Source organism: Pieris napi, chromosome 24 (assembly GCF_905475465.1).
Source record: "Pieris napi chromosome 24, ilPieNapi1.2, whole genome shotgun sequence".
NCBI lineage: Eukaryota > Metazoa > Arthropoda > Insecta > Lepidoptera > Pieridae > Pieris > Pieris napi.
This window is the reverse complement of record NC_062257.1, coordinates 6,260,149-6,286,303: the sequence shown is the minus strand read 5'-3', so window position 1 is coordinate 6,286,303 and position 26,155 is coordinate 6,260,149. Positions and strand designations below refer to the sequence as shown.

Genomic DNA, 26,155 nt, shown 5'->3' with positions numbered 1-26,155 from the left:
TTTCGAAACTTGTATATATTGATATAGTCTTAGTGTACAAGTTGTCAATGTGGCCTTTAAAAGTTATTGCAGCGTTTATTTCTACGCCCAGGATCCTTATTTTGTTGGTTACTACAAAAAAGGCTAAAAGTAAGGCTTTACTTTTTTCGTTTGGGACACTATTTCCCACTTGTCTATACTCTTCCTCACCGTTGGAGACGTAGGTACGGGTAGCGGCTGGGTGGGCTGTAAGCTCTGCTCGGGCTGCGCTTCTTGAGAAGTTGTCATTGTCTGTTTGGTAGGAGTTCTGATCCCTAACATGATAGGCCTTTGGTCGTCAATAAAAAAGAAAATAAAAATATACCCAATAATGATTTAAAAAAAAAACTAAATAAAATAAATAATTAGTTGCAATTATATCTAATACTAATGAGGCTAACCAGTAAAAAGGGTAAAGCTCAGTCAATAAATACTTAGACTAGTGGGGCTACCCAAAAAGGTAAGCCTCGGTCAATAAATAGTAAAGCTAGTGGGGCTACCCAACAAGGTAAACCTCAGTCGTACTTATCAAAATACACTATATCGCAGTCAAGGCTAAATCACAACAATTTACCTATATACCTTAATAATAGCTTAGTATATCACAATCAGTTAATCTTAATCACTAACTACAATTAAGTATGTCAAATTAATTCTAAAATCGCACCGACCTTCGAGCTCGGGAGCGGCGAGTCAGGAACAATAAAAATTGAATTTTTTGTCCCCTAAGTGGACACTGAAATTGCGCTAGGACTCACCGTTCCCGAGCTATCCCGGTTTAGGTATTTAATCTTTCCGTCGTCCTGGAGATGTGGTTTGTGTTTAATCCAGAAAGTCCGAGGTATCCCTGAGATCGTCGCGTCAGGGTCTTGAGAGTGTAGATTTATCCAGGGTTCCGTCCATCTCCGATTTATATCCCGTAATACACCTCGCGTTTCCCATTTTAATTTTTCACAACTATTTATACACCACTGCGTAAATTTTTTTCTTGCACATTTAACGACATATAACACACTACGCAAACTTGAATAAAACTTTTTTTTACGAATTTTCGAATTCAGAGCACAATAGTTTCGTGTAGGTACTTATGTTCCCTACCCTCTCTTGCTTTTTAGGTTAGGCTGTTAATTGAACGGCAAATAATTAAACTAATTGGCTGCGAAATATATAAATCAGGATGGTATAGTTATTATAATAATGTTTGTTCATAATTAAATAGTAACAGACAAGAATATATTATATTTTTTTACTAGATTATTAATTTTAACTACGTGAATTTTACACGATGCAACATTGTTCCCAATAATATATTACATAAAATTCGTCTAATATACAAAGAAATTATAGACAATTTTTTTATATATTTTATATATATATTACTTACTAATGTATTACGTCAAAAATGTAAACCATAGACTAATGACAGATCATAGAGTCTATATGGAACTTCCGCTAGCGTCTTATGTCTACAGTCTTAAGTCTACTTAGCAAGCAACCATTTTGCCCTAAAAATCATTCATAGTCCACTCATTGACCGCTGTGCTGCTTTTGGGAAAAAGATTTCAAAGTGATTATTATGAACCAGAATTAGTGTTTATCTTGTACGTGCGATTGCGTTATTGATTGTGATCATCTAAATTCTACAAACCTCACGTTTCAATTGGTAAGTTGTATGCGTGTTTTATCTCCTCGCCATTTTCGTACGCTTCAAACGACAAGCCACGTTATAAAACGTAACATTATTTACAGTGATGTTCTACTGTGGATAGTGGTATGGTGAATTTGGAGCTTTTACAACATGTCGAAAGAAAAGGAAATCGCGGAGGAATATGCGTCGAGTTTGGCGGATCTAACGGTGAACAGCAAGCCTTTGATAAATATGCTCACAATACTCGCAGAAGAGAATGTCGAGCATGCAGGGGTTATCGTTGACACGGTGGAGAAGCACTTGGAGAAGGTGAATTTGTATTTTTAATAACGCGTACGGCGGGCCACGAAAGCCACGGTATCACGTAATTCCGTGAAAGTGGTTTAGTATGACGCATATTTGGCTGTATTTTGTGATACGACATTCAATGTACCAGCCTGTAATGTCGCAAATCGGTATCCCCGTGAGTTGTAATTTCAATACAATTGTATTCATGATAAGATAAGCCAATTAGTTCTGAAACATCTGCATGTCTTAATAATTACATTCAAGATTGGCTTGTCACTTATATTTTTTTCTTAAAACTGATGTTATAATTTGTTCTAATATTGTGAAATTCCTTAGTAAAATTAGTTTAAATCAGCTCAACCAATAAAATATGCATCAACAGTTAATTTGAAACAAATGTACTAGTAATTTGTGCTATCTTTATCATTTTATTTTTCATAAATTTAGTTGGCAACTCAGATATTATACTATCGGGGATACCTGCAATAACATCATAAATATAATAATGGGTTGTTATACTCCATTTTCAGTTGTAAGATGTTATACAATAAAGAGTTTTTAAAACTGGCTTCCTATTTATTTTCATGAGTTATTAAATGGGTTTTGTAAACAAACTTGTCTTATTCTTACCTACACCACGGGATACTGAGTCTGATCAAGTGAAGACTTGGTCAGGTTTTTAGGGACTAGACAGTATTTTTCCTCTATACAGGTGCACTCCGACATCAAGCTGCCATTACTGTATTTAGTTGATTCTATTATCAAGAATGTTGGGGCGGCTTACACACAGAAGTTCTCGCAGATAATCGTCAATATGTTCACAAAAACCTTTAAACAGGTAATTATTAAAAATCTTTGAATTTATTTTTGTGCCTATGATTCTTCTTACTTACATTACTCTAAAATTGTAGGTAGATGAGAAAGTCAGGTCGCAGATGTTCAAGCTTCGGGAGACTTGGCATGATGTGTTTCCGTCTACAAAGTTATACCAGCTGGATGTGAAAGTGAACCTCATTGATCCCGCTTGGCCCATCCAGGCGCAGCCTCACCAGTCAAACATCCATGTAAATCCAAATTTTCTGAAAAAGGTGTTTTTTTAGTTGATTACATCCTATTATGAGGTTATTTTAAACATAATATATCAAGGAACAACCTTGTGGATCTTAATGAAAACTAGCAACTTTTATTTATGATGTGAAGATATTAGTATAAGAATTTATGGTATATGTTAGAACAGGAATTGGTAAAAATTAATTATAACAGACGACTCTACAGATATTTTGAATTTTAGAATCCATAGAACTTTTAAAATAACCTTGTTTCAGTAACTACGCTCTATTTCCATATTGAGTAATATCCTTTGCTATTTACAAGTAATCAACTGTATATATTATATAGAATGTATGCCATATATAGCAGTAGTAGTTCATTTATTCTTTTGATATAAACGTCTTAGTATTTTAATGATTTAGCAATATTCGCAGTATCATTCATGAAATAATTCCTTTACTATTTCTGTTTTTATAAACAATGCTAAAGTAAAATCCATTTAAGTTGCATAAACATCCAAACCATTATTTGTTATTCTAATATAAATTTAATTTACAGCCTAGTCCCGTGGCAAGTTCATCTACTCTAACAGAAGAAGAAGAGCGCATGCGCAATATACTCGCAAAGAAGGAGCAAGAGCTGCTGATGCTCCAGAGGAAGAAGGTGGAGATGGAATTGGAACAAACAAGACGGCAATTGGAACTGGCAGAAAAAACTGCTAAAAAGGTGAGCCATTTTTTTTTATTTGCTATATTCTTATTACTTATTGTGTGTGTACACATGAAGCTGTAGAGTTTCCTTTGTTAAAGCTAATTGCAGGAACGGCTAATTACACAAAATTAAGCGGAAAAACCAGCAATTCATTTCTGTCAAGTCTGGCTCAATTTGTTTTTGTACAACTTTTAGTTTTATTTATTCAAATTTAGCTACAAATGAATAATATACTAATAAATAATATATAATAATCCTAGCAGACCAGCCAAGCGTTGCTGTGGCTAAGGTTTTTGATATATTATGTAGTAGTAAACTATTCAAGGGAAACGGTACGAGAACACCAGTCATGGGGACCACCATGCTTTTTGGTGGTTATGCCATTAAATTGTAGCTTATGTGAAACGTTGGTACTTTCAACACAGCGCCATCTGTTGGAATTGTGACTATGAAATAATAAACAAATATTTTGCAATTAAATAATATTGTGCCTATAAATTGAGATGTAAGCTATCCTCTCTTTTAAGTTTTATCAAACTACACACTGTGTGCAAATTTGATTGATATCGGTTCGGTAGTTTAGAAGTCCATAGCGGACAAACAACGTGACACGTAATTTATATATATTTAGATGAATAAATGGCATTAAAAAAAATTTTTGCCCGAATACTTAATTGTTTATGACAAAAAGTTATGTATTGTCTTTATATACATTATTACTTGAGGTATATGAAAGTATAAGATCTTAAATATAATTATTTTCAGACACCGCCCGCTCCCAGTGCAATGCCAGTAGCGCTGGTGAATCCTGTGGTTGCTCCAGTACAAGCTGTAATACCAGAAATGGCGCCACCAGTCTCCATTAAACAGCGCTTGGGACCGGTAAGATAATTTTTAGAGTTTTGTAGATTATAAAACCCCCCCCCCCCCATGTAACGCGCCGTAACGTTTTTCTGTACCCAATAGTAAAACTTTTCGTGACCACCCAGTGACTCTTTATACCTAAAAGTTACCATTATGTGGTGTAAAGTAACGCGTAATTCAATCCCCGCCCCGCATCGTAACGTTTAACAAAAGCCCCCCCCCCCCAAATTCGTTACGTAACGCTCAAGTAACGCTCCCTAATCCATATGGTCACAGGGGATATTAATAGTTATTTTACTAAATAATTGGATATCGGCAATATTGATTAGGTAAATTATTTAACTTATTAATTCATTCATTAGGTACATACTATGATTAAACACATTTTATTTTATAATTACGCTAAAAGTAATAAACATAATTAATTCAACTTCAATTAAGCAACTCATTATCATTAATTCTGTTAAGTGAATATATCACTAACAATAATGAATTTAATTTAAGTTAATTAACTAAATAATCTTGAAGATGCATTACTAAGCTTCTTAAGTTATCATTAGATTATTACGTTACTCCCCGAGTACATAAGTTATACTGTCGTTCATAGATTTTAATATTTTATTAAACAAATTATTGTTTCTGACATGACTTTATTTTTTTTAAAACAGCGTTTAATCATATTAAATGTAGCGGTCACCCATCATGTGACTTTAGCAAAGTTTTTTTTTAATGGCTCTGGCGCGATTTGTGCATTAGCCAGCGTCAAGTATAGATTTTTTTATAATTCGTGCTTGTCTTTAGAAATTCGACCGGGTCCTCCATGTACGGTTTAGGCAATCGCCCGGTACCGCACAACCCTCCCAAAGGCCGAGAACAAATTTAAATTAAATTAAAACTTGCCCTCGAACCGGGAATCGAACCCGGTACCCCTCACCTAGCTGCCACTTAATAAGACCGCTAGGCTATGAGGCCCCCTTAAGCAAAGTTACAATCAAACGATAAAAATTACAATTTAAAAATCAGTTGCATAGACTAAGTACAGATTAAAATCTGACAACGAGAGATTTACAGAACAATAAATAGATAGATACTATTTTTTATTTTTCTTTATCAAAGTACACCATGGCAGACAATACTATTTCTACTACATTAATCCATATTATACAATTACGATGAACATAACATTGTTAAAATAATTAATAATATACACAAATGAGAGAAAAAAAAACATGATAGATTTAACTAACAGGCAGTCCTCGTACTTACGGCATGTTAGGTTCTCGAAATACGCGACGTAAATCGAAACGACGTAAGTCGAGACATATTTTTCTTGTATTTACATGTAAAACTCAAGGGTTAGGATCAACACCGATGCGAAATTAAAAAAAAACATATGTACTAATGAAATTGCTAGTTATTTTTGGTATTTGTGTGTTATTAATTTTAATAATAATTATGAAAACTTTAATATGTAATCAATATGTAATGAGAAATAATAAATTATACTTTTGGCTTAAAGAAACTATCAATTCTAGATTGCTTCGCTTCTTTCTTCTTGCTATCATACAGATCTTGGTTACACTGATACACAATTTCTTTTTATTAACGTTGAAACTTCACTCAAAATTAGGATCATTTTCTTCAAAAAATTTTCTCATTCTCCAAATTTGCACAAGACAAGTAATTCTCCTATGCCGGAAATCGAAACCAAATACATATGCTTGAGGAATAGTGTCAAAACATTGTTCGACGTAAGTCGAGGACTGTCAGTACTTTAAAAATGCTTATTTGCCTCATACGGTCTAGGTATCCTCTATAAGTAGCCTTTATTCTGTTGTCTATACATTTGTGTCGCAGCCAACTATCTTAATTAGCCGTTCAATTAACAGCCTAGCTGTTTTACTAGCGGCCTGAAAGATGTACATAAACGTATTATTTTTTGTAGGAATCCTCGAAAATGCAATTCGTTTTCAAGCATACACAAAGTGTAGGTAATATGTGTAAAAAAGTAAATAATTACTGTTGACGTAATCACAAAATAAGAAATCAAAGACCCCCTCCGTCCCTTATTGTGCTTACGTAATGCTGGAGCGGTCCCGTAGCTAACACGAAAGTATAAGATTTAAAATTAGTAGCATCAATAACTCTTTGGCTTCGTTGATTTCGCAAATGTAATGTAAAATAATATTCATTAAAGTTATTATTTGTGCTTGAAGGTAATAGAAGGAAAGATCTACCTACTAGAGTTTTTAAAAATCGACTTAATTTACTATTGGAAAAATATTATTCTATTATTGATTATTTGCGTGAAACATTATAATTAATATTATTTTGACGTAATAATATATTTTAATAATGTGATATTTTATGACAAATAACATAAGAATTGATTAATTGATATTACTCATAATGTGTAATTTATGTAAAATTCCTTTTAAGACAAATTGACATTAATTGTGACAGCAAACTTTCGTAGATAACATTTTTAACAAATTAATTATTATTATTATTAAGGTACTGTTTACCTTGCCTGTTAATGAAAGAAACATAACTTACACAACAAAGGAATTCATGATGCTATTTTATTTTATAACATTTTAAAAAAATTTTTTAAATTGTTAAAATGTTAACAAAAAAAAAACATTTTATCACATAGGTAACATAATATACACTTATGACTTGTCAGTAAAGAAATACATATTAATGCTTCTAATTTTACATTTACTGCCAGTTCTCAAATCAAGGGCGTAGAACGGGAGAGAAGAACTGGCAATAAACTCTCCGCCACTCTTTTTAATAGCAATTTTTTTGTTTTACAAAATGTTTGTAAGGAGCTGCAACCATTACACCATGTCCCATGTGACATTTTAAGTAATTAATAATAATAACATAAATTAAAAACAAAGATTTGTCCTCTATCAGCAGGAGGCATCGTGAAATAGGAGCACGCACTTACATTCTCGTGGGAACAACACGCAAACACATAGTCCAAATAACCAATTAGTCACCAGCAGTTAATGAAAATGCAGGGTTAAATATTCTAAGCTATTTATTGCCTAGGAAATCAGTGGCCGGTCTCCTGATCATTTGTCAATCTAATAGGCAAGTAGGTGATCAGCCACTGTGCCTGACACACGCCGTCGACGTCTCACGATGTTTACGAGTACGAGCCAGTGTTAGCGTACATTTAATTAAAAAGATTATTCATATTTACTTTGTTAATTTAACAGCAAAATAAAATATTAATATAATTTAATTTTTATTTGAAACTAGCAGACTTGGCCAAGCGTTGCTGTGGCTAAGATTTTTGTTATATTATATAGTAGTAAACTATTCAAGGGAAACGGCAGTAAAACACCAGTCCACCATGCGTTTTTGGTGGTTATGCCATTCAATTGTAGCTTATGTGAAACGTTGGTACTTTCAACACAGCGCCATCTGTTAGAATTGTGACTATCAAATAATAAACAAATATTTTGCAATAAAATAATATTGCGGGTATAAATTGAGATGTAAGCTATCCTATCTTTCAAGTTGGATCAAACTGCACACGGAGTGCAAATTTGATTGATATCGGTTTGGTAGGAGTCCATAGCGGACAAACAACGTGACACGTGATTTATATATAATATTAAGATGTACTTTAGATTTTTGGATTTAAACAGGTCTACATTAATCCCTGTACAGCCATGTTCGAACGTACGACCTCATAAAGTTTAATCAATTGAGGTATATCGCAAATCCTGACCTTCATCGAAATCTACAAACTTCTAAGACAACACTCTAGCTAGATATTTTTTTACAGCCGGTGATGAAATCCAACGCTAATCGTATCACACCAGTAAGCGGTGCTCTCGCGGCTGCGCGAAGAGATCCGAGGTTAGCGCGACGCCTCGCAACGGCCAATCCCGCCCCAACAGCCATCGCGTCCAACCACTTCGACATTAAACCCCTCCAACGCGTCACAAAGCGGAAGAACGTCATCACGATAGACGTCCCGGAAGTACGCGAAAATCGCAGACGAGACCCCCGCCTTGCGAGGCGCCCAAAACCAGACAGACAAGATGATAAAGGCGGAAACTATGGTCGGCCTAAAATAGACAGACACGAAAACAAGGTCGACATCGACCAAACTCTCAGACTTCTCCCAGATCCAAAGAAAATCAGCAAACTACCCCCCATACCCAAACTCAGCAGAAACGATTCCAAACGCAAGAAGGATATCTCCCGGGAGAGGAAGAAGAGAAAAGAAGACTCCAAAGACAGTTCCAGTTCCCCAGAGAAGAGAGTGAAGGGAAAAGAGAAGAAGTTGAAACTCAAAGTTGACGAAGAGAAGCCTTCCGACGAGGTTATAGCCTTCAAAGAATTGAAGAATTATCACAAAGAGCGATACATGAGGCGAAACAAAGAGAAGTCGGAGAGTCCCGAGCGCCAAGAGAGAGTCCCGGAGATTCCAGAAATTCTAGAAGCAACAAGTAAGATTTCCTTTAGAATGCGAGGTTAGATTAATACATCTAGTCCCATCTGTGATATTAGGTTGTAAGTCTGTGGTTAAATAAAACATTTTTCAACTCTTTGAGTATTCATGTTTAGGCGTTCCCTTTATTTTTAAGCCCAATCGCGTTGAATGGCTCAAATTTATGTACTAACCCACCCAGTGAGCTGACTTTGACAGTTTTTGACAAATTGTTTGACATTTGAGCCAAAAAAATTGTATGCAAATATGCCCAGTCGATGATTTGGTTTTCAGTTCATATATCTTCGCGATCTTCAAATAAATTGATGTTGAGGTACTCAAGGGTTAAGTATGTAGCAACAAAGGAAGAATGTCTAAAATTTATGGAAATAGATTTGAAAATAATCCAGTTGGTTAAACACAGATTTATTAAACTAGAGTTGAAATTAAGATATCTTGTATTTCATAAGGGGCGTTAAGTATTGGAAATTTTGGGGGTTAAATCAAAACTCCAAACGAGGGTAATATTGAAATAACTTCACAAGGACGGTGTTGGACAAAACTTTGGAACTACCCTCATGAAAAAAAGTTAGGTTTGACAATCATCGTGTATTCAGAGTGGATTGGTAATAATGGATACGGTTATATTTTAATACATATAAACATGTCAGTTCACTGGACAATAATATATAAAAAAAAACTAATTTTTCTAAGGAATTTGTATTGTATTACAATTAACTTCATTGTTAGCGTAAGATTGTAAGGGATCGCTTGACGGACTTCAGATGGAGGATCAGATCTGGTATGAAGGTAAAAAAGTGGTGGTTCTTTTAAAAAGGCTGCATTAAATATAGTGATGTTTTCAGATGTACCCGAGGTCATTACCGAAAATAAAGATGTAGACCTTCGTGTCTTGCATCCGATTATAGAAGCAGCAGCTATTACTCAAAAACGACCTTCAACAGAGGCTTTAGAAGGCAAAGTTAAGAAGAATAAATTAGATAAGTTTGATGTGTAAGTATCATGTACTGTTTTGATACGTTTTGGTTTTTTAATTTACCTTAAGGGTGAGGACAAACGAGCGTACATTTTTGAGTTGTGAGTTGCGTACATGGTTTAATGGTTGCAGTTTTACAAACGTTGTGTAAAAAAAAACATGGCGATTAAAAAGAGTGGCGGAGAGTTTATTGCCAGTTCTTCTCTTCCGTTCTACGCCCTTGATTTGAGAACTGGCACTAAATGTAAAATTAGAAGCATTAATATGTATTTCTTTACTGACAAGTCATAAGTGTACAATGTGTTACCTATATGATTTTTTGAATTTGTAATTTCGGTCGCGTAATTTCTGCTGCATTCGGTTTCATACAAAAGTCCTGTTTCATTCACACGGCGACGCAAAATGAGTTGTCTGTCACACACATTATTCGGGCCGAATTGAGTTTGCGGGAGAGAGGGGGCCAGCGCGGGCCGACCATCTGTCTTCCACTATTAAGCGGGTTTACCCAGCATCTTTTTCTGGCATTATCTACTTCTTCGTCTTCTAAATATGCTTCGTGCACGACACAAACATCCGCTATATAAGCGTTCGATAGTAACTGAATAAAATGCGCTCGTCTGGCCTCATCCTAAGGCCTGTATTCACTTTAGTGCAAGTGATACGTGATTAAGAGAGATGCGAGTAGTGACGTCGCGTGCGCCCTCCCTTCCCCCTCACTCGCAGCGTGCCTGCCAAAACACGTCTGGACAGGCAGCAGGACTCTTCGGTCAACCTGAAAGCAAAGTAATATTCCGTCGTATCTTCAGCAGCCAATTCCTTAAAGAGTTGGTAGCTTGCTCCATGAATGGGTCTTCTATTAATCCATTTTCGAACCCATACATTTCTTGGTCTTGCAAGTTCAGCTTCCAAAACTTCTTCAGTTTCAGATAGCACCGCGTATAATACTTCTTTCAGTACTTCTTTTAATTCCAAGCGCGCTTCTCGATGTTAGTCCATACTTGTTGATCGACAACTGAATTTGCTTAACCGAGCTACTAAACAAGAATTGGACACTACTTGCACTACACACCTGCACTAATCACTAATCAAAGTGAATACAGGCCTTTTAAGTGTGTTTTATTCGCGATTTGTCTTGTTTTTATTACGTCTTCATTTAATCATTCCTTGTCTTAGGTAATTTACCATCAATGGTATTGTCGGACTTGTTATTCCATATATTTTTATGGGATTGGATTACCTTCTGACTTTTACTAGACGTCGAGGCAGACTGCGACATTCCATCTATATTACCTCAACTCCAGGCGTTGTACAAGAGAGTGTTATAAGGCATTTTCTGCTGCGTATCACGTTTGTGAAAGCTGCTTCCAAATCGATACGTCTAAAAGCGGAGGAAAGCGCTTGATTTTTTTGAGCAATCCGCTTGCCCATTTAGTCCCTTAAAATATAATATTATGAATACATCCAGCTATTCTATTAGATTGAAGCCGGCCCCTCACTATCTGTACATTGTGATGTTAAAGCATTAGGATATGACATCCATCTCCATTTGACAAGTGTTATAAATGTATAGTCTTCATGGAAAAACTATTTCTGATTTCGTATAGTTTACTTAAGTGTTTTACGAATTTTCGAGCTATATAGGGAGCGTTCAAGTATAACGTTACGCAATTTTTGTAGATTATCCCCCCCCCCCATGTAACGCGCCGTAACGTTTTTATGTACCCAATAGTAAAACGTTTCGTGTCCACCCAGTGACTCTTTATACCTAAAAGTTATATTATGTGGTGTAAAGTACTGGAAAGTCGAAAATAATATTAACAATCACGCGTAATTCAATCCCCGCCCCGCATCGTAACGTTTTATAAAATGACCCCCCCCCCCCCCAAATTCGTTACGTAATACTTGAACGCTCCCAAAAGATAATCAATCATAAATCTCAATATTACTTCAGGCTCTTTGGAAACGAAGATGTGGACCTAAGACAACTACCACAAGTTGACGAAAGCAATGGTCCAACAGCGGTTGCTGAAAAGGAACTAAGCGATAATAAAGATGACGAAGATGTTGATATGAAAGAAGTATCACCGTTGGGTTCTCCAAAGAAGGATTGGAATGAAGTTAAGGAGAAAGAAGCTACTAAGAAGACGCCGTCGAAGTTAGACCTCGTCAGAGCTAAATTGGCTGAAGCGACGAGAAGCAAAGATCGTTTAGGAAGGCCATTGTTGTTCAGTAAATCACCAAGTACGTATTAATTTCTAGTTAATAGTTAAAACAATCACAATTTTTTGATTGTGATCGTCACATATACCATATTATGAGAGCAGATTTACTGCAATTCATCCCCTTATATCCCCTTATCCCCTTATACATTCATTTCTTACTTTTCTCTCATAATAATATATAAACACACTTTTTTTATCCTACTACATGTCTGATATATCTAATTATGAAAGATTTTTGAACGATTTAAGCCACCGAAAAAAGATAATTAACCTAGGGTCAAGATTTAGTCTAATGGCTGATTTACACAGGGTAAGTAGACAAGTCAGTCGCAGCGCCAATGTCGGCGCCGCGACTGACTTTATCTGTTTACATGAAGTAAGTAGTAGTGGTGCGTTTCTCACGATGAGCACACGTGTGGGAAGTCAGTGGGAAAAATGAATTCGCAAAAACAACTGAAACGACGATTTAATTATTTGTTGAAAAATTTATCAATTTTGCTGTTGAATGAGTTAATAGAAATGGTAGAAATGAGATAATTTATATAGCGCCATAATAATATAGAGCCATATTTTGCAACGCTGTTGACCGCATTTCTTTCTTGCGGTAATTTAGGGATTTAATATCCCAAAGGCAAAGGTTTTCGCCATATAATTGCACCAATTTTAAGGTTTCGTCTTCGCTAAGCTTCATTTTTATCGCCAGCGAAAAAAACGTGGTCATTCTACAATGCAGCGGCAGTGACTAACCAAGCACTGACTTGTCTGTTTACACGGGGTTTATTTGGCTAGCGCGGGGGTGCGCGGGTGGCGGGGGGCGCCAACTGACTTTAAAATATTCGTGTCCGAATATTCAAGTCAGCGCTGACTTCAAGCCACTGTACTGACTTCAAATCAGTTTACACAGGGTTTTTTTCGGGTCAGCACTGACTTGCCTCGAATTTGTAGTCAGTTACTGACCCTGTGTAAATCAGCTCTAACTAACTAATGTTAACTGACTAAACCTTGACCCTTACTCAAATGCCTATTGTGACCCAATTATAGATAGATGCCTCAGTAATATAATGATGTATGTTCTTTTAGGTATTGAGAAAGAAAGACGTCGCACCATTAGTGTTGAGGATCCCGAACCGCGTCCAGAAAGTGGTGAAGAATTTGACGCTGAGGATCACAAAAAGACCATCTCCATCATCATGAGTCAAGCCAAAGAGCAATTTAACGACGGAAAACTAGACAAAAATCAGTACAATACTCTTATGTATCAAGTACTCCAACTGAACGAGAAGTTCAAACTGAAAGAGGCGAAACAACGCGAATCCTTCGAGATATCCAAGAGAAAACTCCACGCTGCTAATATCCAGGAAGACAAGGTGCCATCTCCGAAATCATCACCATCTGAGAGAAATAGATACGGGGACATCGACGAGAGAATCACGTCCTTCGTTGATATTTCCGATAATATGCACCAGGATTCAGATATGAGAAACCACGAGGAAGAAAATGATAGGCCGGCATTATTACCAGCACCCCCGATGATGCCAATGTACCCCAACATGCCATTCCCCTGGAGAGGAGCCCGGCCGAGAATGGAAGACTTCGGACCTAGGCGTTTCAGAGGCCCTGTCCCACCATATTTCAGAGGAAAGTTTGATAAGAGAGGACCCCGTTTTGACCCACGAATGCCAATGCCCCTACCCACTCCAAAACTCGGCATGTGTCAAGGGGAGTGCCCATTGCAGCCATACACGCGAACATCTTCACCGCCTCCTCTAGGGTTACCCGGGTACGAGGTGCCCCCCACCGACTTTAAGGTCATAGAATATATTGACCAGGATCCCGTCAAAACTATCCAAATAGATGGTATCCCACGTGAAATCAGATTCTATGATGAAGTAGCTGTGATTATGCTGGACTGGGATGACCCTCGCGAAATTAAGTTTCTACCCGGGTCTAGACGGGTCACGTTTGATAATAAAGACTCCGTTGTGCTGTCCTTCAACGAAGGTTATAAGCAGGTGGAAATTGATGACCAGGTTTTCGATATTCGATTTGGAGCGCCAACAAGGGAAATGTACTTAAACGGGAGATGGTACGAGTGCTTCTTTGGAGGGCAACCGTTAGGGGTTATAATCGATGGCAAACCTCACTTGGTGCATCTGGAGGGGCCACTCCCACAAGTGGATATAGGGAAGGAGAAGAGAGTAGACCTGGTTGCGGGGAAGATTAATTTAATTGTCAACGCGACTACAGTGTGTCCGGTGTATTTAGATGCTAAAGTGCAGAAGTTCCAAGTGAATGGGAAGTTCTTTACGATTCGATTCGTGGATTCACTACGTACAGTGCTCATTAATGAACAGCCCTTCAAAGTTGAGTTTGGGGATCTTCCGAAGCCGATACTGATTAATGGTGAAAAGTATTTTGTGAGGTTTTCAGCGTTGCCCAAATACATTAAGCCTGGCCAGGTGAAAATTGCAAATATGGAAGGATTATTGGCTTCCTCGGCACCTGCAATTGAGAATAATGTGACACCGATGGATGTACCCATTGAGAGACCTCAGAAAACACCCAGTCCCGATAATGAAAACAAAGGTAAGGTAATAACTAAATTAGATTTAGAAATGATGTGGAACATGGTGTAATGGTTGCAGCTCCTTACAAACGTTGTGTAAATCAAAAAACTTGGCGATTAAAAGAGTGGCGGAGTTCTTCTCTTCCGTTCTACGCCCTTAATGTGAGAACTGGCAGTAAATGTAAAATTAGAAGCATTTAATGTACATTTCTTTTTTGACGTTCATAAGTGTATTGTGTTACATAATGAATACATAAAAAAAAATTGTTTGTGTGTGTATTTGTCCTAACAGGAGACCCTGAATCGTTATATTGCATAAAACAAATATTCACACACAAAACAAAAATAATTAATTCATTAGCAAGCAAGGCAATCAAGTATTACGTAACGCAATTTTTGGATATTATTGACCCCCCCCCATGTAACTCGCCGTAACGTTTTTCAGTATCCAAGTACAGTACTGTACTCGAGTATAGTAAAACGTTTCGTGACTACCTAGTGACTCTTTAGTTACTATTATGTGGTGTAAGTCGAAAATAATATTAACAATAACTATCGTAATTCAATCCCCGCCAGGCATCGTAACGTTTTACAAAAGCCCCCCCCCCCCCCCCCCAAACTCGTTACGTAATACTTGAACGCTCCCCAAGCTAAAGAATTATATAAAGTAAAAATATTAAACAATAATAAATATAAATTTCCAGGTCTTGACATGCTAGCCAGTCTTATGCCAACTAGCATGGCCCCCGCTGCCAGCTCAGAATACAGCTCAGCCGAACCGCTATTCATGAAACCAGAGAAAATACCAGGTCTAGAAGCAGAAGAGAAACCGAACCCAGTACCACTCCTTGGGAACCTTAATGTAAACGATCTATTCGCGAAGCTGGTGGCGACCGGTATTGTATCGGTTATCAATGAGCAGAAACCGGAAAAGAAAGTAGATGATAAACCCAAAAAGGAAGATAGAAGTGTGATACACCGAGTGGATCTATTGAAACCGCAGAGTTTGAGGATGTAAGTTAATTTGTATTATTTAACAGAATCTAGCTAATTAATTCAGCGTGCGTCTCTCATACCTGAGGTCGTAGGTTCGATGCCCGGCTGTGCACCAATGGACTTTCTATGTGCGCATTTAACATTTGCTCATGAAGGAAAACATCGTGAGGAGACCGACATGTCTTAGACCCAAAAAGTCGACGGCGTGTGTGAGGCCCTGGAGGCTGATCACTTACTTGCCTAGTAGATTTAAGGATCATGAAACAGATTCAGAAATCTGAGGCCAAGACCTAAAGTGGTTGTAGCGCCGCTGATTTTTTTAAATTAAGTTTTTGAAGTAATACTTCTTTTGGTGCGTTAGGGAAAAATTTATTAAATACCTTTTTTCTATTGTTAGTGTCGTTGTTTCTACAAACGTAACGTTTTTGAAAAAAAAACATCTCGATACTCCAATGAAGTATTAACTTTTAACATACATAAGTACACACACACGTTTTTTTTTTCAAACAAAATATAGTACAGTGTAATTAAATTTACAAATGAGTTTTTTTTAAAGAGTATACCAATTATTAAAAGGCTGGCACGCACTTGCGAGCCTTCTGGCAATGTGAGTGTCCATGTGCGGCTGTATCACTTAACACTTACCATCAAATGTTTGCATCCTGTTACATTTAAAAAAATGTGTGTGTTATCTACACGCGTTAGAAGTTATTCTTCTTTGGCGTAACAAGCTAAAAAACTCTTCAAAATATTTATTCTGCGTTTGTAGAAAAAAGGTATTTAATACATTGAAAGTTTTATTATAAAGCATTATCTAGTTAAATAAAGTTTATTTAAATATCACAAAAAAATATTTCTACATAATTAAAGAAATGGACATTTCTTATCTTAAAATGTTGACTACGCTAACTTCAGGGTGTCGGTTTTTTGTGACTGTGTGCTCGTAAAAATTTACTTAATTTTTTCCTAACGTGCCAAAAGAAGTATAACTATAAAAATCTAAAATTTTGACTATAGCTAACTTCGGGGTGTCGGTTTTTTGTGACGGTGTGCGCGCGCATCGTAAAAAAATATTCTCATCATATTTCCCTAACGCGCCAAAAGAAGTATGACTATAAAAATCTAAAATTTTGACTATAGCTAACTTCGGGGTGTCGGTTTTTTGTGACGGTGTGCTCGTAAAAATTTACTTAATATTTTCCTAACGCGCCAAAAGAAGTATAACTTCAAAAATTCAAAACATTTGATTTGTACTGAATTACTATTTTATGATTAATATACAAGTTTTTCTAATAGATTTTATATACATTTCAGTAAACAACCAGGAATAGTTGCCAAGCTATACGGAGGTATGCAATGCAGTGGATGTGGTGCGAGATTTCCTCCAGAACACACCGTCCGATACTCGCAGCATCTCGACTGGCATTTCAGACAGAACAGAAGAGAAAGAGACTCGGCGAGAAGGGCTCACAGTCGGCATTGGCATTATGATCTGTCTGATTGGGTTCAGTATGAGGAGATCGAGGATTTGGAGGAGAGAGGTAAGAATCTTGAAATACAGCAGAATCTACTGTAATTACGGTAGAAACGGAATTTAATAGTAATTAAAAGCCGGATGTATGCATTCGTTGTATATACCCGTTGGCCCCATGTCCCATAAAAAATTAGCTAAAGAAAATTTTATGTCTATATCTTTCATTATCAGCGTTTGCTAGCTATCTTATTTTTATTGGTAATTTAAGTCTAACCTAATTTACTAAAAAGGTTATTTAACATAAGAAAGTGTCCGATAACACTACTCACAGTCTCTGCACTTTAATGAAAAAAATAAAATGGTAATATAAGTACTAAATAGTCTTCAAAAATAAGAAAATTAATGTAGGTAGATACATACATTAGCTTTTTCTCTGGCATTCAATTGATATAATGTAGGTACCCCACTTACAAACTAAATGTTTACCAAAGTAGGCAAATGAAATTTTAATAACTTGCAAATAAACCTCTTCTTGCCATTTTCCCACTCTAGAATTTACGCTAAGAGCCCCTCAGATTATTCCAGCGTTATTTTTACGTGACGAGAACTATAGGTAGTTGAATCACTCAGCTTTATATTTTTTAAGTTACAATTACGTTAAAAAGTAATCAATGAAAAAAATATCGGGAAATTTACAAAAAGAAAGTAGACAACACTAACCTGTAGCTGCCGAAATTCAACATGGCGGCCGTAGTTCCCATTTTCTCCATTTCACAGATAAGTTGGTGGGTCTTTACTTAAACGGCTCTTGAAGACTAACATGCACTAACACTAATTCACGAGTTCAAATGGTTTTGTCCAGAAATTTTATTAAGCCTCAATCTTTTAAATGTTAAACAAAATGTACCTTTTAACATTTGCGGTTAGAAAAAACTTTGTGACACAATAATCAATATTCTTCATTGACCAATATATTTGAGAGTAAAGCTAATACAAATGTATTTCTGACAACTTATGCTGCTATTACATGTCGAATTGTAAAAAATGGCTGCTTATTTTTTTGATCATAGTTTCTATTATAATAATAAATAATAATCAGTGGGCTTCAGATTTCTGTTTCATTTGTCAATCTAATAGGCAAGTAGGTGATGAGCCACCTGTGGCTGACACGCCGTCGACTTTTGAGAGCATTGAAGTATTACGTAACGAATTTTTTGTCCTTTTGTAAAACGTTACGATGCGGGGCGGGGATTGAATTTCGCGTTATTGTTAATATTTTTTTCGACTTACACCACGTAATAGTAACTAAAGAGTCACTAGGTGGTCACGAAACGTTTTACTATACTTGGGTACAGTACTGTACTTGAGTTCTGAAAACCGTTACGGCGAGTTACATGGGGGGGGGGGGGGGGGAGTCAATAATCTTCAAAAATTGCGTTACGTAATACTTGAACGCGGGATTAGAGTTGCACGCTCATTGAAGCCACTAGGCCAACAATGCTCTCATAGTTGCTATTACTACCTGTAAATATAAATAATTTTTGACATTTCAGAAAAGAGCTGGTTCGAAACCGGTGGGGCTGAAGAGGGCGAGGTCCCGATGGAGGTGGTCGAAGAGACTCCGAGCGTGGCTGCCGGCCTTCCAGCTGAACACAGCTGTTCCCTCTGCGGGGACAAGTTCGACCAGTTCTACAACGAAGACAAGGAGGAGTGGCATCTGAGGAACTCTGTCAGGCATGAAGAGAAGAATTATCATCCCATGTGCTTTGAGGATTATAAGGTATTAAAAATATATTATTAACCTGGTGCTTGCCTAGTTTCCGGTTCCGGTATATTTTACTGATAAAAACCGCTAAAATTAACCATAAATTTATAATTTATCTATATATATATATATATATATATATATATATAAGAAAAATGGTCTTCGTTTGAGGCTCATTCACGCCTAAACCACTGATCGTATCGACATGAAACTAATGCCATTCGATGCAATTTTTCCTAGATGGTTTATAGCTATTTATTTTTTAAATTCCAACGTTCCTTCTTTTTTTTTATTGCTGTTTTACTTTTATGAAAATTTATCCATACGGACTTCACCGCGGAAACATTCGGGTAGGCTTCCTAGAACCTCAAAACGTCAACATCTGTTAAAAACTAGATTTTCGAAAATTTTCAATTTTATTAGCGGGAAAAGAAGAATAATAAAAATATGAAAAAATAATAATAATGAAACATAAAATTTATTTTAATTCGTCCAGCAAAGCGGGCGCGAAACGGCTAGTTTAAATATATTTAAAAAAAAATCGGGATTCTTTTGATGTGTTTGTAGTCTTAATGAAATTATTTTTTTTAATTCCAGGCTTCGCTAACAAAAGAAGAGCTCAAAGATGAATCTATATTAGAACTACCAGAGGAAACCAAGGAGATGGATGCTATTGAGATTGGTGAAGAAGATTTAGATGGATCAGACAATGAGTCTGTGGTTGAGGTTGTGGAACCTGCTAAGGAACCGGAGCCAGTTGAGGTATGTACCCAAAGGGGCATTGATATATTATTGAAGTGAAACTTCTTTATCGGGGTTGGAAAAAAAATTAGTGTAAAATTTTTTCGTTACGCGTCACATTTTCCCGTTACGCGCCATGTTGCTTTTTGAAGTCAAACTTCTTTATCGGCGTTGGAATGAAAGTAAGCCATTTAAAATAACGATAACAATGATAGTAATAAATCTATTACAATTAATGAAATTCTGTAATAATCTTAGTAGTAATATGGTAAAATGAAATAATTGTATTATATGTATTCATGCCTATGATAATAAAAGCCTTTATCAAATTTAACTTTATTTCTGTAAAGTAGCATATAGATCATTTTTCGAAAAATAAGGTCATAAAGAAGTTTCCCTTCTTAGTCTAGTCGACAAGTTGAAAATGGAACAAAATAGAGATACTGCTCTTAAAATTATGTGCGATAGCTCATTGGAACCGGAATAACGCCTAGAAAAATGTGCTAAAAGCGTGTATTAGCACATAAAAAATTGCAAAAGTTATAGACAATTAAAGATGAAAAAAAAATGGCATTTAGTTTTTTGCCAATATTTAATAAACTATTAATATTTAAGAAATTTCAAATAAAGATTCTGAAAGAAGAGAAAATTTCCAATAAAAAACTCCTAACTCTCGGAACTCTATCTCCATTATTTATAACTTTAATTTAACGCTGAATATAGGTCTGCGGGTGACATTTTTAGGATTCGCGCGTGGCGTCAAAAGCGACTACGGCACATTAATTAATTTATTTAAGGTATTGAATATTTTTTTCAAATTTGAAAAAATTATGGTGTGTTCTGAACACTATAATTAATTTATTCCCGTTGAAAATTTTACTTAAAGTTAATTTTTCAACAAGTTAAATAATTGTTAACAAACGAAATTTTCTCGAACGACCGTCTTAATTGTAAGTGAAAAAAAATGTTTAAATAATGGTCGTAAAAATATTTCGCTTCGTAGAGCCTTTCTTACATACATACTTAACAAGATCGTGCCATAAAAGTTAAAAAAATATTTATACTTTGTTTATAACATTTTTTTTACTTAAACAAAAACTTAAAAATCCATGTAATGATGTTAAAATTTTTTTTTTTTTCTAAATCATCATACAATCGTTTTTTTATTAATACAAGATATTTATTGATTTGCAAAAAAAAAAATTCCCGCCATTTGTTGATAATTTTTTTTTTAACAAATTGAATAAATACATATTTTTTTTAAAAATTTTAACATAACTTTATTACATTAAAAATTTTATGATTTTAAAAAAAAAAAATTTTCCTAAATAACAATTTTTAATTATTTATAATCGTTTTTTTTTTAATTTTCTATTGTTTAAATAATTAGTTAAAAAATTTTTTTTTTCTAAAAGTCATAATTAACAGTCCTCTATAAAGTAACAGAAAAAAATTTTTTTTTAATCAACAATTCTATTGTTTATTAACTTACCAAGTTGTTATAAACAAATATTCAACTTTTTTTTATTTTTTTTCTAAAACTTCTAAAATTAACAAAAACAACCATATATAACAAAGTATAGAAAAAATTTTTTTGTAAATTTTTTGATTATCATGAATATTACTTTTATTTAAAATTAAAATTTTTTTTTTCTATACTTTGTTATATATGGTTGTTTTTGTTAATTTTAGAAGTTTTGAAAAAAAAATAAACAAAAGTTGAATATTTGTTTATAACAACTTGGTAAGTTAATAAACAATAGAATTGTTGATTAAAAAAAATTTTTTTTCTGTTACTTTATAGAGGACTGTTAATTATGACTTTTAGAAAAAAAATTTTTTTTAACTAATTATTTAAACAATAGAAAATTAAAAAAAACGATTATAAACAATTAAAAATTGTTATTTAGGAAATTTTTTTTTTTAAAAATCATAAAATTTTTAATGTAATAAAGTTATGTTAAATTTTTTTTAAAAAATATGTATTTATTCAATTTGTTAAAAAAAAATTTATCAACAAATGGCGGGAATTTTTTTTTTGCAAATCAATAAATATCTTGTATTAATAAAAAAACGATTGTATGATGATTTACAAAAAAAAAAAATTTTAACATCATTACATGGATTTTTAAGTTTTTGTTTAAGTAAAAAAAATGTTATAAACAAAGTATAAAAATATTTTTTCACTTTTATGGCACGATCTTGTTAAGTATGTATGTAAGAAAGGCTCTACGAAGCGAAATATTTTTACGACCATTATTTAAACATTTTTTTTCACTTACAATTAAGACGGTCGTTCGAGAAAATTTCGTTTGTTAACAATTATTTAACTTGTTGAAAAATTAACTTTAAGTAAAATTTTCAACGGGAATAAATTAATTATAGTGTTCAGAACACACCATAATTTTTTCAAATTTAAAAAAAAATATTCAATACCTTAAATAAATTAATTAATGTGCCGTAGTCGCTTTTGACGCCACGCGCGAATCCTAAAAATGTCACCCGCAGACCTATATTCAGCGTTAAATTAAAGTTATAAATAATGGAGATAGAGTTCCGAGAGTTAGGAGTTTTTTATTGGAAATTTTCTCTTCTTTCAGAATCTTTATTTGAAATTTCTTAAATATTAATAGTTTATTAAATATTGGCAAAAAACTAAATGCCATTTTTTTTTCATCTTTAATTGTCTATAACTTTTGCAATTTTTTATGTGCTAATACACGCTTTTAGCACATTTTTCTAGGCGTTATTCCGGTTCCAATGAGCTATCGCACATAATTTTAAGAGCAGTATCTCTATTTTGTTCCATTTTCAACTTGTCGACTAGACTATCTAACGTGTGTACACCTAGTACACGCACACTTTTTTTTTTTGTTGTATGGGGCCGTTCATAAAATACATTCGCATACAAGGGGAAGGGAGGGGTCTGGCTGAGTGTGACAAGGGGGGACGGGGGGGACGTGACGTTCGCCGTTTATTATTTTTTGACATGAGCGCTATCGCATCGTACCCCTATTTATATTATGTTCGTTATAAAAGATATTTATTAATTTATTTAAATTTTATTATAACTAAATAAATATTTTTATTTTTCAGAATTTGTTTATCATTTAGAATTAATCATACTCAGCAGGGGGGGGGGGTGTCTTAGTTTTTGTGACGAAATATTTCTAGGGGGGGTCACAGAAAATGTGACACAGCGTGACAATAGGGGGGAGGGGGTCAAAAAAAGCTGATTTTAGTGTGACGTATTTATGAACGGCCCCTATGATATATATATGTATGCAATATTTTTTAACCGACTTAAAAAGTCAAGGGGGGAAATTATTAATTAATAAAATGTGTTTATATGTGTACAATTTTTTTTTATAGATGATATAACAGACATTCGCTAGGCGGGAGATTTTAGTGATTTTTAACCGATTCCAAAAAAATAAAATAATATTTTGATTAATATGATTTTGTTTAATAAATTACAAATTATTTCCCAGATCCAAGAAGTAGACGATGGCGATGAAGATGACGTTCTCCTAAAAGTGGAGCCTGTAGAGCAGGTGGTGGTTGAAGATGATGCGGACACTGATGAGGAGACCCAGGTGGAACGGACGAAAAGGGACGAATTGGCTGCCATTGACTTTGCTAATATCAAGATTAAACAGGAACCTGTTGATCCAGGTAATTTAAATTTTTTTTTATCATTTGCTAAGAGATACAATAACTATCGTAAAATGAAATGTTTATACAATCTGTGACTGTTCGGTTTTCCGGAATGAAAACTTTTTAGGTTTTTCTGTGATTTTTCGCTATATAAACCTCAGAGTTCAAGTTATAAGTTCTTAACTAACAAATAAAAAATAGGGGTTGATCGTAGAGGGTAGATGAAAATTAAGGGTTGTATGTATTTTTGTATTGCTGTATCATAAAAAAATAAACAAAAAAAAGTGTCTAGAAAATAAAAAAATATTTTTTGGGGTGGAGACCCCTTATCACTTAGGGGTTTGAAAGATATATAGTAGCCGATTCTCAGACTTACTGAATATGCAAAAAAAAATTAATAAGAATCGGTCGAGACGTTTCGGAGGAGTATGGGAACAAACATTTTGACACGAGAATTTTATATATTAGATAAAAATATTTCCAGTTAGTTTGTGTTTTATTCGGCTTTCTCGCAAAAACAAATAATAATTATCATTAAACACGTTTAATAATAATAGTTAATTCTTAGGCTAAAATATTTAAATAATCATATTAACCACATATTTAACTGGTAAACTATGTTTTTTTCTAGACGATGAACCAATAATAACAGCGGATTTAGAGACGCCGCCCGTTACCATAGAAACCACTCACACAACTGTCACATCCTCGATTGATGGCAATGTGCAATTGGACGACGCGACCGCTGCGCCTGCGCTGCCTATAGGAGGAATTAGGATTAATATTAATAAGGTGTGTTTCCATCTATATGTCCATCTGATAAAAACATTCCTCACAGTAGTATTTAAAGATATAAATTTTTTTTTTAAAGACAATTCACACCAATTAACCTAGTCCCATGCTAAGCTGGTGAAGCTTGTGTTATGGGTACTAGGCAACGGATATACATACATATATTATAGATAGATAAACATATAAATACATATTTAAACACCCAAGACCTAAGCACAACACCAAATGCTCATCACATCGATGTTCGTCTCAGCCGGGGATCGAACCCGGGACCCATGGATTCGCAGTCAGGGGTACTAAGTTACTAACCACTAGACCAATGAGTCGTCAAAAAATTCAACCCTTAAAATATAATAATTGTCTCAGTCATCCATTCAGAGAAATTTTTTTTCATCAAATTTTGTCCATTTTAAAATAATCAAAATTACCTTTTTTTAGCAAATAAAAAAACATCGACCATGTTGTCTGTCAATAAGTTAGACTTGTGTTATTTAAAATTTTGGGTCATCAGGAAGAGATTTATCTTGAAGGATTCAACATCTTCTCCCACTGAGAAGTTTTAAATAAAATCCCTCTGACAACTTCCCTGATTTTTACCTTGATGATGTTATTTTTGGGTTTCCAAGTGTAATGTTTTATAAGTATATGTTCGTCCACAAATTTTTTGCAAACTATATGTCATATATGATTTATAGAGATGATATAAATTATATATTTCTACTTAGAAAATAATTCCAGTCTCATCAAAATCGGTTGTGTAGTTTTGATATATTGGTATCCACGCATATCTGAAATTTGTTAATCAATATTTAATTTAGTCCTTATATTCATTTTTTAATTATACATTACAGGTAGTCACATCATTCATCAGCCCACAAGAAGATAAAATGCTAGAAGACATTAGCGCTGATGATGAACCTTTACCACCGGGAGAAGAACCCGAACTCGAATACAAGCTTAAGCCAGAGCTAGAGAATGTTCAGTTTAGCAGACAACCTCCATTACAGCGTGGGAACGAATTATCAGGACTTTGCTCAATCATGTGATGTGTGTGGCACGTGCAGACATATTTGTGTGTCTGATAGTGATGTGAAGTGAAGTGACTAGTGAATTATATTGTGTCTGTGATTTAGTAAAAGAATGCATCACAAAGTGAGGCACATTTGTGTCTGTTTTAGGGACATGTAAGTTTTATATAGTTTAAAATTAGTAACTTACTGGACAGACGGACTTGTTTCTGTTTTCAGAAAATTTTGGTTCGATCAGGCATGAAAGTTAGATGTGAGCTACTTATTAACATGAATTGTTGCCAAACTAAGTCTGATCCCGTGTGAAACATTTTTATGTCGGTTTTAATGACAATTTTTTCATATTAAAACATTGTTTCCTAATAGAACAGTACTAACAAGCGAATTGAATTAACATATTGATAAGTTACCAATACTGAAGAAGTATTAAATTGTACGTAAGTTTTAGTATTTTATTGTATTTTGCGCTATCTATTGTTACAATTGATAAATATAATCCCCTTTATGCCTAAATGGCTTAAAACTATCGAACCTCACTTGGGTTCTAAATTCAAAATATGTTTTTAGTCTTGGAATATTTGACAATATTCTATAATCTATAGAAAAATCTTTGTCTATTCTTTCTTGACCTTTTATGAGAACAATTTAATAAATTAACAATAAAATAATATTCTTTTGGGATTTTCATGTGTTATGTATTAAATATAATACATATATTGAGATATTGACGTTAAAAAATTGTCGAAGGATTTGTATGATCATTTTAAATTTAGAACCCAGTATTTATATTATACATTTCACATATGTAAAATAATAATAATAGGCTTAATCTGGCAAAATGCACTGCCAGTACATTTAGGTAATTAAATCAAAATGTGATAT

The 26,155-nt window shown here is 34.5% G+C and overlaps 1 protein-coding gene across 2 annotated transcripts; it reads left to right on the top strand.

Moving 5' to 3' along the window:
• Positions 1-1,479: 1,479 nt before the first annotated feature.
• Positions 1,480-25,496, top strand: LOC125061684 (pre-mRNA cleavage complex 2 protein Pcf11). 2 transcript variants are annotated; one of them, XM_047667221.1, is made up of 17 exons: positions 1,480-1,681; positions 1,768-1,975; positions 2,667-2,792; positions 2,866-3,018; positions 3,563-3,730; positions 4,481-4,597; positions 8,385-9,054; positions 9,902-10,049; positions 11,984-12,273; positions 13,335-14,840; positions 15,525-15,834; positions 17,131-17,357; positions 18,844-19,070; positions 19,653-19,817; positions 23,288-23,471; positions 24,085-24,245; positions 25,097-25,496. In XM_047667221.1, exons 2-17 carry the CDS (start codon positions 1,817-1,819, stop codon positions 25,289-25,291), a joined length of 4,806 nt encoding a protein of 1,601 aa, XP_047523177.1. In that variant the 5' UTR covers positions 1,480-1,681; positions 1,768-1,816; the 3' UTR covers positions 25,292-25,496. The 2 variants fall into 2 exon arrangements, with proteins under 2 accessions (XP_047523177.1, XP_047523176.1); XM_047667220.1 differs by having other exon boundaries at positions 2,866-3,042.
• The last annotated feature ends 659 nt before the right edge of the window (positions 25,497-26,155 follow it).

What these genes read in the sequence shown, in the direction of transcription:
- LOC125061684 (XM_047667220.1), top strand. Translation starts at nt 1,817, where the DNA reads ATGTCGAAAGAAAAGGAAATCGCGGAGGAATATGCGTCGAGTTTGGCG. An exon ending in TCACAAAAACCTTTAAACAG is followed by an intron (nt 2,793 to 2,865) that starts GTAATTATTAAA and finishes CTAAAATTGTAG; the next exon opens with GTAGATGAGAAAGTCAGGTC. An exon ending in TTAGGATTAATATTAATAAG is followed by an intron (nt 24,246 to 25,096) that starts GTGTGTTTCCAT and finishes TATACATTACAG; the next exon opens with GTAGTCACATCATTCATCAG.